Source organism: Madurella fahalii (genome assembly GCF_045866475.1).
Source record: "Madurella fahalii IFM 68171 DNA, scaffold_6, whole genome shotgun sequence".
NCBI classification, from domain to species: domain Eukaryota; kingdom Fungi; phylum Ascomycota; class Sordariomycetes; order Sordariales; genus Madurella; species Madurella fahalii.
This window is the reverse complement of record NW_027263976.1, coordinates 4,257,755-4,271,952: the sequence shown is the minus strand read 5'-3', so window position 1 is coordinate 4,271,952 and position 14,198 is coordinate 4,257,755. Positions and strand designations below refer to the sequence as shown.

Below are 14,198 nucleotides of genomic sequence, written 5' to 3'. Positions count from 1 at the left end.
GCTCACCGCAGTCCGGTTGACTTTCAAGGAAGGCCGAGCACCACGCGGATCTGTCATGCCTACCTCGGAAGCCATTTCACCGGTTTGCGGTCAGACCAAGGCCTTGTCGGGCGCGGCGGGTCCGGAATTCGGGCTATCTCCGGGTCCACACGGCCTCCCCGGGCTGTGAAACATAATGCCCGCCATGTTTGCTGCCCCTGCCCTTCATGTACCCTGCCGACCGCCGTCCGAGCCCTAAGGAATTTTATTATTTTTCTTCTCTTTTGTTGGTCCGGATCCAAGACCGGCGGTGACATGTTCGAACCCAGTCTGGTATCGGGGTTATTCTTAGCTTGCTTCCTAGGCCATCCCCCTGCCAAGGTGGCCCCCTCGAAGCAGGGAGCACCCAGGGAACTCTTCAGGATGATAATCAGATAGGATCTGCTCTAGTGTAATTTTCTGTCTTTTCTTTCCTTTTTTTTTTTTTTTTTTTTTTTTTTCCCTTCTTTTTCTTAAAAAAAAAATTGAAGTATATATAAGGGGATGTCGTTGCTGTCCCGCTTTGCGAACCACAAGTCCATTCCTCCCCAACTACAACCAAGCTATTAGCGTGCACCGGCAAACTCGGCTTCCATTATGACCTCACCTCTTGATCCCCATTCCAAATGCTATTCGCACGTCAATGGCAGCGCCGAGGAGTTACTCGACAGGCTTGCCGTCTCGGAACTCTGCAAGGGATGGCCCGTCTACCGCGATGCCTCTGAGTGGAAGAACTACCGCTCCCTATTCACCGAGGATGCGACAGTGTGGACAAGTACAACCTCCTCCATCTCACCCCCAGCTGTTGATGGACACCGGCTAACATACGCCCGCCAGCTTGGAGTGGCCCCCGCCACGTCGACGACTTTATTGCCATCTCCAAGGCCGGGAAAGAAAAGGGCGTCTTCATCATGCATCGCGAGTGCGGTACTTTGGTCGAATTGAACCCCAAGCAAGGCCGCGCCATTGGAAAAATGAAGGCTACCATTACCCAGCGCTTCAGCTTCTCGGCGGCCAACGGCGCAGCCACGAATGGCACCTCCGAGGCAACCGAGTTTGATGTTGACTGCGATTGCCGCTTCATCTTCTTCTGCCAAAAGGACACGGCTAGCGGTACCTGGAAGGCAAAGTACGTCAAGCTGTTCTACGAGAAGGACAAGGTCGTACCTGTGGACGGACACCAGGCGCCGAGGTTCACCAAGGACGAGTTGGCCAGGTACCCTCAGGGTTACCGCTACCTGGGCGCCGCACAGGCGAGACTGGGTTACGACATCGACTTGCAGCTCCCGACTCCCAGCGGGCAGCTCTGGGACCGCATGTACGGGGAAATGGAGAAGTGGCTAGATGGTAACGACGTAGATCTGTTTTGGGAGCATAAGTGATTCGGCCATGGGGAGGAGGAAGGGGGTTGGATCCATTTGGGACAGGTTAACGGCTCAGCGGCGAAACGATACCCCGGCAACCGGTCACAAGGCGTTTTGCGAGGTCGCACTTTTATCTAGATCTGCATTAAAACTTAGCTGGGAGATCTTAGAATAATGCAACGCTTTTCATTAGTCGCTGGTTCTGATTGCAGCGAGTCCGAGGTGTCTGCATGTAAGCTGACCATTTGTTGAGTCATCGACTTGAACCCCTTCACACAACATAGCCAGGAAAATCCAAGCAAGACAGTCAAAAACTGCTACTCCATCTCCGTGATTCCCAATGTCCGCCATAATACACGCCACAACATATCAACATTTACTCAGCTCCCATCTTACTCATCACTGCGCCTTTGCCGAGCCCACCGCAGTTCCACCCGTCCTGCAAGGCGTGACATTACGGTACAACATCTACCGTTGGCGGCGCACCTGCCATGCGGTAGACCGCCATCTGGAGCAAGAAGCTGGGAAGATGGGTTCATCACCCAGAAGGCCATGAACTCGCCGATGTCGGAGGCTCACCCGGTAATCTGGACAGCACATGATCACCAAACGAGTAAAACACGCGGACATGGATGACCTGCAGAACAATAAGCCTGCTACATTAGTGCCAGGCCCTGCAGACCGCCACAATTCTGCCTCACTTATTATGAGCAGGGAGTGCCGTCACTGATAAAAGTTGATTCGGCCGGTTTACTCCTACATACGGGAGTCTCAAGGAGTCGTTCAAGGCTCTGAGCAATGGTTGCTCTTACCTTTGGTCATGAGGGCATTTACTACTAGCGCCTTCAATGCAATGTGACACAACGTTACACCAACTAACTTGCCTTTCTCAGACTAGTCGCCCCTAAGAAGCTCGTTGGCCCCCTTTTGACCTAGCTTGCTGCTGGCCATCATCCGGGGTCTAACTCTGGATGGGACTTCTACGGGAGCCTATTTCACACTTAACCATAGTCCATAGAGTGAAGTGGGCATCCAGCCTTTGGGTACTTTTCTAGATGGCACCGGATGTAACAGAGTCTGGCTTGGCCCTCGTCGAATCGTAATTCGACACTATGTCGTAGTCCTGCACCACATAAACCAATCATGTCCAGTATCGGTTTCCCCATAGATGACCGTGATGTCCAATCATTCACTTGGATCATTATCAATAGAACCAGACATCATCCATTCCAGACTGTGCTGCGAGTCATCCTCTAGCGAGCTCTTCGTTCAACACGTATGTGTCGATTCAATGAAGAGCTTCATAAATATCAATCATACGATATGAGTGGGACTACTCTGCCAATCATCAGGGCAAGCACGGAGATGCGTCCCTAAATGTGTAAACAAACGATAGCTTGTAATTAGCACCCTGAGTCAGAACCAATCATCGTACTGAATAATCAATGCAGACAAGCCAACGGACACCGCGACACGCACGCCGTGAGATATTACTTACCGAGTCCTAACTTGAACCCGGTCAACGTCCACCGCATAGCGGCACCTTCCGTGGCACTCACAACGCCAGGTCGCCAAGCGGCAAGCATCCTCATTCTCCGCGAGGCACTGCGAGGCGTACAGGTCTGGTTCTACCACAGCAATCCCCGTCCCAATCCACAACACGTCAGCCACGCGTCAGCCGAAAGCCGCTGCCGCCGTCGCCTTCGCCGCCGACCTCGCCAGGCCGCAGTCTGCCGCAGGATGCAAGGCATATCCCGACTAACCACGTCTTCCAACCTCGCAGCTAAAATCCCGTTGAATCCCTCTTCCCCCAACAAACACACCTGCATCCCCCACCTCTAACGCATACGAGGCTACACGTACACGTACTTGGAACCAGCCCCGAGGCCAACGACACAATGTAACTAGACATGCCGCCATTCCCGGAGGGGGTAGCCCCGGGGGGGGGTTGTCGCAACCGGAGAAGCTAAGGTACACTGCAGTAACACCACACTCATCCCCCATGAAGCTCGAGGTCCCAAGCAAGCCGGGGGGCCGGGGTAAATGTAACGTTAAGAGGGTGGTTTCCACAGCCCTGGCTCACCGCTTTCCAGACCAGCCCCTGGGGGGGCCGCGATCAAGGGGACGTGGCAACAGTCCGTGCTCTCCCTCGACGGTATGCCAAGTTCTGGCTTTGCATGGGAGAATTGGAACCGAGGACAAATCTTTCCCATGGTTTGCACGCCATGGAGTCTAGATCCAACGCATCCGCGTGATTCCTGCATGGAAAGGAACGCCCTTCATGCGAAGCGTGGCTCTACTCCATGCATGGCGGTCGACGATCGAGGATTTGTCTACACCGTCTTTACCTTTTGCTGGCCAATGTACGAGTCCAGCTGTCTGATTGGAAGAGATGGGGCGGTCTCGGGCGTGCTTGTTGCCCATTCGCCAATTGCCCCGACCACTAAGAAACCAAGCCAGGGAGGCAAACGCACGTTTTGCCCGCGCAGGAGGAATCCTTCCAAGGGTCCCAACCCTAACGGTTGAACAGGGTTCACGATGCGGCAGAAGCCTCAGGAAGACGACCAGAGACCTCAGCAGGACCAAATCTGTACCGGGGGGAATGAGAATGAACAAGTATCATACTATCCAACACTCTATTATTGCTTCCTCGACTACTACATGCCAGTGAGCCTAACATGATTACCACCCACTACGTCAGAACAATCTTCCCTATCCATACCCTTCCCCGAATACCCCGTAATGTTGCATGTGCATTTCCCCCTCGCACTTCATCTATGCTCCTATGTCATGACTTCGTTATCATAAAGCCATCAAATCACGACACGGTGAGCTGTGTGCCCGGAAAAGAGTCTAAAGCATGCAGAAAAGAAAACGAGTCATTACATGATGTGTTGTGTTACATGATGACGCGGGGTATCCTCCAGTGCTTGCTATGCGAATCCATACTTTTGCAAAAACGCCTGACGACCCAAAAACTTTTTGTTTAAACCAACCAGACTCAAAGAGAAAAACGAAGCAATTTAGGAAGGATGGGTGCAGGTGAGGGTAATTAGGGGGATGCTTCGGGTACAGGAAGGGAGGGCTCGAGACAAAAGAAACAGATGTTGAAGTAGACAGGTAGATCAAATCAACAAAAGCAAATTCGAGAAAAGCGAAGGGCTGAGCCACCCGAAGCAAGAGATCCACCGTTTTAGATTACCCTCTAGGAGGAAAGGGGGCAAAAGCACAAGGCTTGCCATCTTCCACCCAGCGCCATCCCCAGCCCGTATGCTTTGGGTTTGTGTGTGGGGGGTGGGGGGGAGTTGAATCACTTCTCCTAGCCAAGTGTTGGTGATTCACGTCGTGCCACGCGCCGGTACACCGACATGTCGAAGATGATGTGTCAGCTATCCGATTCAGACTGCGAGGCAATGGAGGATGTCGAAGTACGGGGGCTCGGACTGGTGCTTCTAGATCGCTTCCCCTGCCTCAGGTCGCATTTCCTCACGAGTTGCCTGTAGGTCGCAAGCCCCGTTAGTGATCGTGAGGGCTTGTCAAATTCAGATGGCAGCAGCGAGGTGGAGCATGACTGACAGGGCCCCTCCTCTGTCGGCCGGGTTTCGCACCACCACCAGCTGCTTGTCTTTTTTGCTGCCGCCGTCACGCTCCTTCTTTTGCGGGGACGATGTGCGGGACCGGCTAGCTCTTCTGGACGCTGACGCCATCTGTTCGACACGCTGCTGGAGTTCGATGACCTGGCCGGTGGACGAGTTGTACGACTGCGTGACGTGATCGAGTGACCGTTGTACCGTGTCAAGCTGCTGCCTCGTTGCACCCAGCTGTGTCGAGAGCGCCGTGTTGCGCTCTGTCAGCTCTGTGATCTCATCGACGCGCCGTCTAATCTCCTGACTCTTCGCTTGGAGCTCAGCCCTCAGTGTAGCAGCAGCGGAATCGGGATCTGTCTCGAGATCTGCTTGAAGGGAAGCGATCTTGGCCTGCAAATCCAACACCCTGCCCTGGAGTTCCGACTTGGCTGCCTCGAGGGGCGGTAGCTTGCCCAACTCGGCCTGCGCCTCAGCGAGCCTGGTTTCGAGGCTGGCAGCCTTGCCCTCCAGGTCGGCAGCCTTCGCCTCAAGCTCCGATATCTTGTGTTCAGCTGCTTCCTTCTCACCAGAGAGACCGGGAATCTTGTCCGCCTCCTTCTGAAGCTCGGCAAGTCTGCCTTCGAGTTCCGAGATCTTGCCCTCCAATTGCGCAATCTTGGAGCCGAGCTCAGCGTTGGTGCTCTCCAGGCCAGGAACCTTGTCTGCCTGGACCTGGACGGTGGCTTTTTCGTGGACGAGCTTCTCGATCTCGGATCTAGCTGCGTCGAGAGAGCCTTGGACTCCTGCCATATCGCCAGCCAAGTCAAGTTTCTGGGTTGCGAGCGAAATGTTCGCGGCTTTGGCGCCGGCAAGGTCGGTGTTTAGCGTGTATATCTGTGCTTGCATGTCGGCTTTCTCAGCATTGAGGTCTTCAATCTGTTTCTGCAGCCCGGCCTTATCGGATTCGAGACCCTCGATCTGGGTCCTGAGCTCGGCTGTCTCTGTCTTGGCCACCGAGAGCTCCTGCTCTAGATTGGTAATTTTTGCAGAGAGATCAGATCCGGCGAATGTTAGATCCTCAATCTCGGAAGTGAGTCTGGTGATCTCGCCTTCGGCGGTTGCGAGCTTTTCCTGGGCGTCAACCTTGTCCAGCTCGACAGCCGCTTTGGCCTTCTCCAATTCCTCCTTTGCCTGCTCTAGTTCATCGACTCGAGTTTTGAGGGCCTGTTGGCCCGCCTCAGCCTCCTTCCGGATCGCCGCCTTCTCCTTCTCTGCTGTATCCTTGATCTTGCGCTGCTCCTTCCCGGCTGCTTTCCTTTCGTCATCAAAGGCTGCCTCAGCTGCCTTTCTTTCGTCGTCAAAGGATGACACCCGAGCCGTCAAGGCCGCCAATTCGGCCTTCAGCCGATCGCGGTCCGCAATCAATTCGGCGATATCCTTGTCCTTGCTGTCGCGCTGCTCCTTGAGAGCATCCCTGCCAATCTCGAGCGCCGCGATCTGGTGTGCGAGGAGATCCTCCTGCTCCTTGTGGTCCTGCTGAAGCTTCTCGAATTCCTTTCGGAGCTGGGCAAACTGATCCTCCACCTCATGCTTGGACGCCTTGACTTCGTCACGCTCCTTCTCGGCCTCTTCAATCATGGCCCTCTGCAGTTCCGAGGTGGATCTGAACTCATCTAGGACCTGTTTGGTGGCATCGAGCTTCCCCTGAAGCTCCTTTTTGCTAGCGCGCTCGGCATCCCGCTCCTTCTCGACCTCGTCCAGCATACCCTTCTGAAGTTCGAAGTTGCTGCGGAACTCATCGAAGATGGCCTTTTGCTTGTCAAGCATGCTGAGGATCTCCTCCCTGTTGCTGCGCTCGATGTCGCGTTCTTTCTCGGCGGTTGCTTTCTGCTGGTCAACGGACTTGAGGCGTGAGGAATTCTCCTCGAGCTCCCTGTTCAACTTGGCCTGGCTCTCACGCAGCCCCTGCGCCTCGGCTTCGAGCTGTCCGATCTTGTCCATCAGACTGCGCTCCAGATCCTGCCGAGTCTTCTCGAGCTCACGCTGATGATGCCTTGACTCGGCCGGGTTGGCGCTGGGAGGGAGAAGCTTGACTGAAGCCGACCGTCCGCCGCTCTTGGCGAGGGTCCGGTCTGCTTCTGAAGGCGGCCTGGCCCGCGTGCCCAATCGCGGCTTGACTCGACGGCTGGGAGGAGTGGAGCTGGCGACGCTGGAGTTGGAGCTGGAGCCGATGACGCTTGGGGTGAAGCGGACGGATGGGGTCGATTTGGTGATTGTCTCGGTTGGCGTCACGTCGCTCGCACCGGAGTCCGATGTGGCAGAGATGACGCTTGTAGCTTGGGTGGTGGAAGAGAGGTCGGAGGATTCCGAGACGGACTCGGTCTCGGGATCCAGGTCGTGGTAGTCACGCCGGTCGTGCCGGTCATGACGATCATAAGTATCGCGGTGGTCAGGGTGGTCTAGGAGCCTGTTGTCGGCCAAGTATTGCGGAGCGAGCACTGTGCGCACTGCAGGGATGTGGTAGCTGGATGGGATGCTGGCGGAGGAGGACCGGGACGATCTCAGGTTGACGACGCCTAGACGCTCTGGCGGCGGCAGGGCTCCCGGGAACCTTGCCTTGAGGACCTTTCTGGGTAATGTCCCTACTGACGTCGAGATCGAGGGTAGGGGTGCCGCCGACCCGAGGTCCGACGAGTCGCTCCCCACGGCGGGCATGTTCGATGATGTGACAGAGGTGTCCGAGTTCCGCCGCGGCCGCGTTGAAGGCCGTAACGTCTTGCGTAGTATCGATCTGAGCGGCTGCTCCCGCTGGTTCTCATGATCCCGCGCCGGCTCCCACTCGGGCCACTCGGCCGGGCGGGTGGGACGGCCGTCCGAGCCGGGCGTTACCGTTCCCCCTACCCTTGGGCGGAGGTACTGTCGTTCTCGCTCCATGGTGTCTCTCCTGAGGTTGCTCAATGTCTGCTGGGGCTCTCTGATGTGCTCAAGTTTGCTGATGGCGAAATAAGTTCCAACGAGTTGGTTTGGACTCGGGTATTCCGTCGTTGAGAGACGCTCAGGTTGTTATTGGGTCGTGGAAGTGGTTTGGGCTGGAGATGGTTCTGTCACGGGCGGGCATTGCGGGTGTAATTCTCAATCTTGTGGACGAGAATTGTCTTTGTTGTGCGCGCGAGGACAGGCCGTTGAGCGTGTGATGCAGTTCAGGGAGCAGGGCGAGACAAAGCAGGCTTAGGGCGTGCAGGACAGGTTGGTTTTGATGGCAGATGGCGGCTGCCCCGCCAAGTCGTACATCAGCCGGATTTGCCCACCTCGTTTTGCCCGTTCATGTGCGACGCCGCCGACTGGGCTTGATGCCTTGAAGAGCATGACTCACCCTGAATGTGGCTAGTCAGCCTCGCGAAGCGCTGAATCCGGTAAGGAGACGGAGCGAGCGAGGGAAAATTCGATGGCTGGCATTGGGCATGGACACGGTGACGACGTCGAATCGGCTCGGGCACAAGAGGGTTTGTTTGCGGGCCCAGACGGGCCATGAGGTGATGGGCACTGGCGCGCTGTGGGAAGCGAGTCGGGCAGACACTGCAACGCCCGCCGAGAGGCGCCATTGATTCGCTGGCTGCTGCAAGCCTGCAACGCGAGGGGCATTGCCCTGCTCTGCGCTGCGGCTTGCCACCCATTGCCAAATCACCAGTGACAGGGTCGTCTGATGGCCGACAGAACCCAGCAAACAGCAAATCGAGCGTTCTCGTGCTCCGGGAACCGTGGCGATTGACAGGGGTAGCAGCCAAGGCTAACAATCAGCTTCATCGGTCTCAGTTCAGAGGGGCTCGTGAAAATGGGCGGCAGCGGGACAGGGAGAAGATGGAGGTGGGTGTGGATAGAGCGTGGATTGGGAACGCCGGGAGGCCGGACGACGACGGCGGACGCAATGGCTCCTTCCGTGTCAATCACGACCCGAAATCAACGTCAGCGGCTCCGTGCGTGAGAGTGCAGCGGCAGCCGCGACGCGTGGGGCCGCCAATCAGACGAGCCCCACGCGCTAGAGCCCCCCATCGTTGGGCATCGTTGGGCCACGACACCACGACGCTACCCGACGTGGTGCCGCTCGATTCGCACTTTCCAAACATCTTTTCCCATTTCCATTCCTGTCTCCTCAATGTGCGGCCCGCAGCAGGAGCAGAGGGATTTGTTGGGGAAAGCTTCTCCCCAAGCCACATGGGAACGTGATTGGAGTGATGCAGAAACCCTCCCGTGAGTTGCTCGTCGATTGGGGGCCCAAACCGCAGTGGCCCTCTCGGCGGACCCAATGGTCGCTGGGCATCATCACGCACACCCTCCTGTCGCTTCAACCAGGGTGTGACCGTCACTAGGTCCAGACTCTTTGACACGAGGCGTTCCTAGGCCCTGCTGTCAATGCACGCCTCTCCTCCTGTCCCCTCAGAACACTGAACTGGCGGGCGGGCTAGGCTTGCGCTGAGACACGGTGGAGGCCCGGTGAGCTGCCACTCGGGACACGGGGCGGTGGATGGCCCCTCTGGCCGGGCAATGTCAAAAAAAGCAATCACTCGGATCCGGTGCTGGATAGGCGCCAACGCTGCTCGCCCGTGTGACTGATCATCGAATTCGAGCTCAGGATGCCGTGTATTTTTGCCTTTGTGCTACAGCCCTTGCGGCCCGAAGCAATGCCGTTGAGCAGCAATCAGTCCACACACCCGGAACCCAGCTGGGTGTTCCCGTCTCTCCTCCGGTGACCAGGAAGATTAGGAGCCGACCTCAACCGCGCTTGGCCGGGGCCGGCCACTTCCCAACCCCGTCCCTGCTGGAAGCGTCTCGAATCGTGGTCGCCGAGGTAGTCCGCTACTAGCTCGTGACCACTTTGTGCAGCAACGTACCCCAGACCGGCGTATCTCCACCTGCTCCCCTGCTGTTTTGCTTGAACTGTTTATATCCACCGCAGCTGCAATCGCCTGCAATAAGGATAAGCGTGCATTTCCGGCCGCTCGGTTTTCGAACGCCGGGGTTCTCTCGCACCCCCGCCCAGTGTGTAAGTGGGCTAAGCCGCGTCTTGGTGTCAGCTACAACAGCCCGCTCCACTCTGAGCGGTGAAAACATGGTCTGGGCACAAAGGCGTATAATACGTCGTTGCTTCCCGGACAAATCACCCCCAATTCCTCGTGCTTGGATCAGGCCGTCTGTGCCCCGCCGCTGCGGCTCTCGTTCGCTTGCTTACCTTCGTATCCAGAACAACTTGCAGAGAGCTTCGATCCAACTGCAAACAGAGGACTGCGCGGCTTGGCTCGCGGCATAGCCGCATCGATGGGAAAGTTGGATGGACTACGTGGACGATCGTCGATATCCAGGGCGCCCAGGTGGCGAAATCACGTCAGCTTTGGGTTGCGGCTCAGGGACCAACGCTCCTGAGAAACCTATGAAAGAAAGCCAGATTGAGGGATTTTTGTCTCCGCCTCATTCCAGGATATCCACAAGACAGGACACAATATTCCGAGTGAAGATGCGGTGCAGGGTCTGGAGATCGATCTCGGTTGTCGCGTCATATGCGAGATGGCCTCAAACGATATCCGTTTGCCAGCACACATGTTAGAGATGACCCATGTCCAGATCGTAGCTGGCCACAGGGGGTTGGAGGCAGCCATATAACCATCACGGCGCTTGCCGGTTCCTCGCTGATTTGATGACTGGAGGTTGAAGCAAGGGCGCTGCTCGGTTGGGGTCCGCGTCCCACGAAGACTGGCGGCCTCATAGGCAAATTCAGAAATTAGTCGTCGTGATTGAAACTGAGCAGCTGTCCGATTCTTGGTCCAATGAGACAGCCTTGTTTGAAGCATATTCGTGTCCGGTCAGCCACCAGTAGGGTAGTTGTTATCCCTGCCAATGACATTCAAGGCCGCAGTTGATTTGATAGACACCGTACACGTACGTTTATACCGGGAGTCCCTCTCCCAGCTCCTGCCGCATCGGGCAACTGCCGCATCGGCTGTCCCTCGGTTACTTCAGTAATTACTGTAACACAAAGCTCACAGCGACCGCCCAAAGGCAGTGTCTTTGATTAGATGATGTATACGCGATCAAAACAACTTAAGCAGGGGGAACCGGATATATCCAACGGTTGGTACCACTGCGTCTGGCCAGCTGTACGGAGTCTACGAAGTACTGTAGTACCATCACCGCGTCCTTTGTTTGTTGACCGGCGCTGAATATCTGTTCCATAATGTCTTCCATGGCCGATTAGTTGGCAAGATCCCGGGCAGCGGATTGCGATTCAATTTCGCATTGGAACTCAATGAACAGCTCGAGTTGGTTTGATCCTATCACAAACTGCCCTGCTACATGGTAGAGTTAGATACATCCAATTTCTTGCTGGTAGACGATTAAGCCTAAAATAAAATAATGCACTCACTGTGCAAGGTTGGGGATCGGCGATCAATCTAGAGCCTGCCTAAAGGAATTTGATGCCCACTGGCTCAGTACCTTGCCCTCCTTACCTTGGGAAGGCTTCTGGCCAGAACCGAGATGTACTTCTTGTTATGATCGCTTGATCATAGAAATTACTCCAGCTCTATACGTGGTTCTGCTTCACTATCCAACACTTGGCATTTCGAGGGTCCTCTAACAGTTAATTGTAAACAAGGGACATAGATTTGAAGCCGTGGCGATGTATGATGAAACCCGTCCATTCCTCGAAAAACCGACTGAGCTCCATAACCCAGTTACTTAGTATGAGGGAGGGAGAGCCCTAGTCATTATCTGACCTTACTATCCACCACTAACAGTATTTGGTACGATAACGCTCAGCTGGGCATAACGACGACCCGGAGAGTCATTTTTATGCATAGCCGGACAACATAGGAGAATTATCCAAGTTAACATTTACTAGCACTAGGCTCGAGTTTTAATGGTTAGCAATATTATCATCGAGCCAGCCACCTTCTCTTTTCTCTCTCCCGCATAGCCAATACTGCCCCCCTGTGCTAGAAATAAGAAATGAACATCTGGCACCGTTGCGTGGTGTAATCATAGTTCTGCCTCGGCTGTGTCACGGCGGCGCGTACGACGCATGGCTACGACCTAATTACCCCTGTGTTGAGGCATTCTCGGGTATCTCCCGTTGTCGAGACAAGGCTTCCGGGGTTGTATTCTGGAGCATCAACCCGCTCCCCAAATGACGCCCGGTCTGTGTACAGAGTGCTGTTTGCTGGGAAAGTTCGGTGCCTAACATCACATGGCGCAATGCTATGTAGGATAAGCTCTTGCAGTCTATAGCAACTTAGAACATGAATGGACTATGTAAACTACGTATCACCCGATCATCCCCCGGAATCCAGAATTTAGGTCTAAACCCAGTAACTGGTTCAACCCAGCCGCCAGCGAGACGGGTATCAGCTTCCATATCAAAAGCCCACCTGAGCTCCGATTTGAGCTCGTCTAATTGGAACCTGGTGTCCCCCGAATCTCAGCTTCCCTGCACACGAAGCCGGGCAAAACAAATGTTACGTGGCCCTGTCAAAGGCACAGACCTGCCTGTGTATGCGGCCGAGGCCGAATTGGAAGCGGTGATGCGGCCGCAATTGAACCGAGACGAAATCGGTACCAAAGTAAGGTACCCTTATCAGCCACGTAACGGAAGAAGAGAAATCTACGCCCAATACAGCCCGAAAACCAACCGTGGACAGATTTAGAGAAAATGTATCGCTTTCAGAATGCTCAAGGCTGAGTAGACCGGTTTATTGTGCACGAGAAGAAAGGTAGCGGCAAGCTAAGGCGCAAGAAGCGATATGGAAAACGATGGCTGACTTATGCCTATAGGGGGATAGGACACAAGATAACCTCAGAAAATACATCATATACGTATGCGTAAACCACTAATGGATCGGGTGCCCATCATGCATCAAGAGCTAACATAGAACCGAGTGTACCTTCGGTGGTTATCAAGAGGCCCGGAATATTATTGATGCGAACCCGTCTGGCAACCACCTCGCAGCTGCTGCTGGAGGGGGTGTGGGGGGAGGAGGACAAAACGACCTGGAGGGAGGCAGTTTGTTCAGCAGACAACTCATTGGCTGACGGCTAAAGGAACTCGTCATCCACCATCACTGGCCTGATCAACTACAGGAAGGGCGGAATGACGGCCTGGAAAGAGTGTCGGGTACAGGACAGGCAGCCGCCGGAAAGGCTAATCAACACCCCCGGGGCGGCGGCTTCCAGAATTCCTCCCGGCGGGTCGCTGTGCCCGATACTGCCACGGACACGATCGGATTGAACCATCGGAGGACCGTGCTTCCTTGGTTGGCCTGCTCATTCTTGGCCGGTGCTGAGTTAACAGTAACAGCCATATGGCCACTCGAATGGAACCATGACGTCCGCGGGACGCTGGGATTTTGGGAGGGGGGGAGATTGGAGAGTTTGTTGTGCCGTTTTGTTGCATGTACATTACATTACGCCCCAGTCCCTCTGCGCATCGTAAGCCCGAGACGTCTCAGGACCAATGTTAGTTCGAGAACAACCTGGGCGCAGGCTCGATATCCTTTCGACGCCGTGCAGACGAAGGGGTTTGAATGGCAAGATGATGACAAACAATCATCGTTCGGCACTGCGCCTTTGATCATCCGACGGGTCGTCAGAGCTAGAGTGGCGGATGGATGGTCGAGAAACACAAGCGATGCAGTCATGGTTACCGAGATACAAACCGCCGACGGCCATTTGACGGATCGGACGACCTGAGATTGATTCGTGCGCAGTTTTTTTCTTGACGGTCAAATAACTTACCAAACGCTAGTTGACTGCTGTGCACGCAACCGAGGGATGTCCACACCGTTGACTTGGGGCGGGGCACAAGCACGATTGATTCCCTGTGCTCCGCACTATTGCGTGTGACTAGCGCGAGTAAAGGCGTCAGCAGCACTGGTTCGCTGGCGGCCCAGGCGGAGAGTGTAAGGGAACCAGGGCGTCTCATGCTCCGTGTCCCTTCGTGTGACCCGATTGGATTCTGGAGGCCAACGTGGGCTGCGGTGAGAAAAGGGTCTGAATGCTTTTCTTGGCCAAGGTTGATCGGGGCCACTGAGCCATTCCATTCTGCACTGTGCTGCGGTTGGAATGAAAACGGATGCGCGTCCGCAGACTGGGCTGGTCAGTTTTTTGTGGTGACCTCCCCTTGAGCCTTGCAGAGCGCTGCCCCCCTTTCGTAACCGTGGGTGGCCGGCGGGACGTCGCTGGCCGATCCTCCATCGCTAGGGGC

General features: G+C 55.4%; 2 protein-coding genes across 2 annotated transcripts; one reads left to right on the top strand and one right to left on the bottom strand.

Annotated features, from left to right (window-relative positions):
- Positions 1-615: 615 nt before the first annotated feature.
- Positions 616-1,400, top strand: MFIFM68171_11286 (uncharacterized protein; the record flags this gene model as incomplete). The annotated part of the gene is made up of 2 exons (XM_071066705.1): positions 616-793; positions 856-1,400. 2 exons carry the CDS (start codon positions 616-618, stop codon positions 1,398-1,400), a joined length of 723 nt encoding a protein of 240 aa, XP_070922806.1.
- A 3,524-nt stretch (positions 1,401-4,924) lies between these two features.
- Positions 4,925-7,882, bottom strand: MFIFM68171_11285 (uncharacterized protein; the record flags this gene model as incomplete). The annotated part of the gene is made up of 1 exon (XM_071066704.1): positions 4,925-7,882. One exon carries the CDS (start codon positions 7,880-7,882, stop codon positions 4,925-4,927), a length of 2,958 nt encoding a protein of 985 aa, XP_070922805.1.
- Between the last annotated feature and the right edge of the window lie 6,316 nt (positions 7,883-14,198).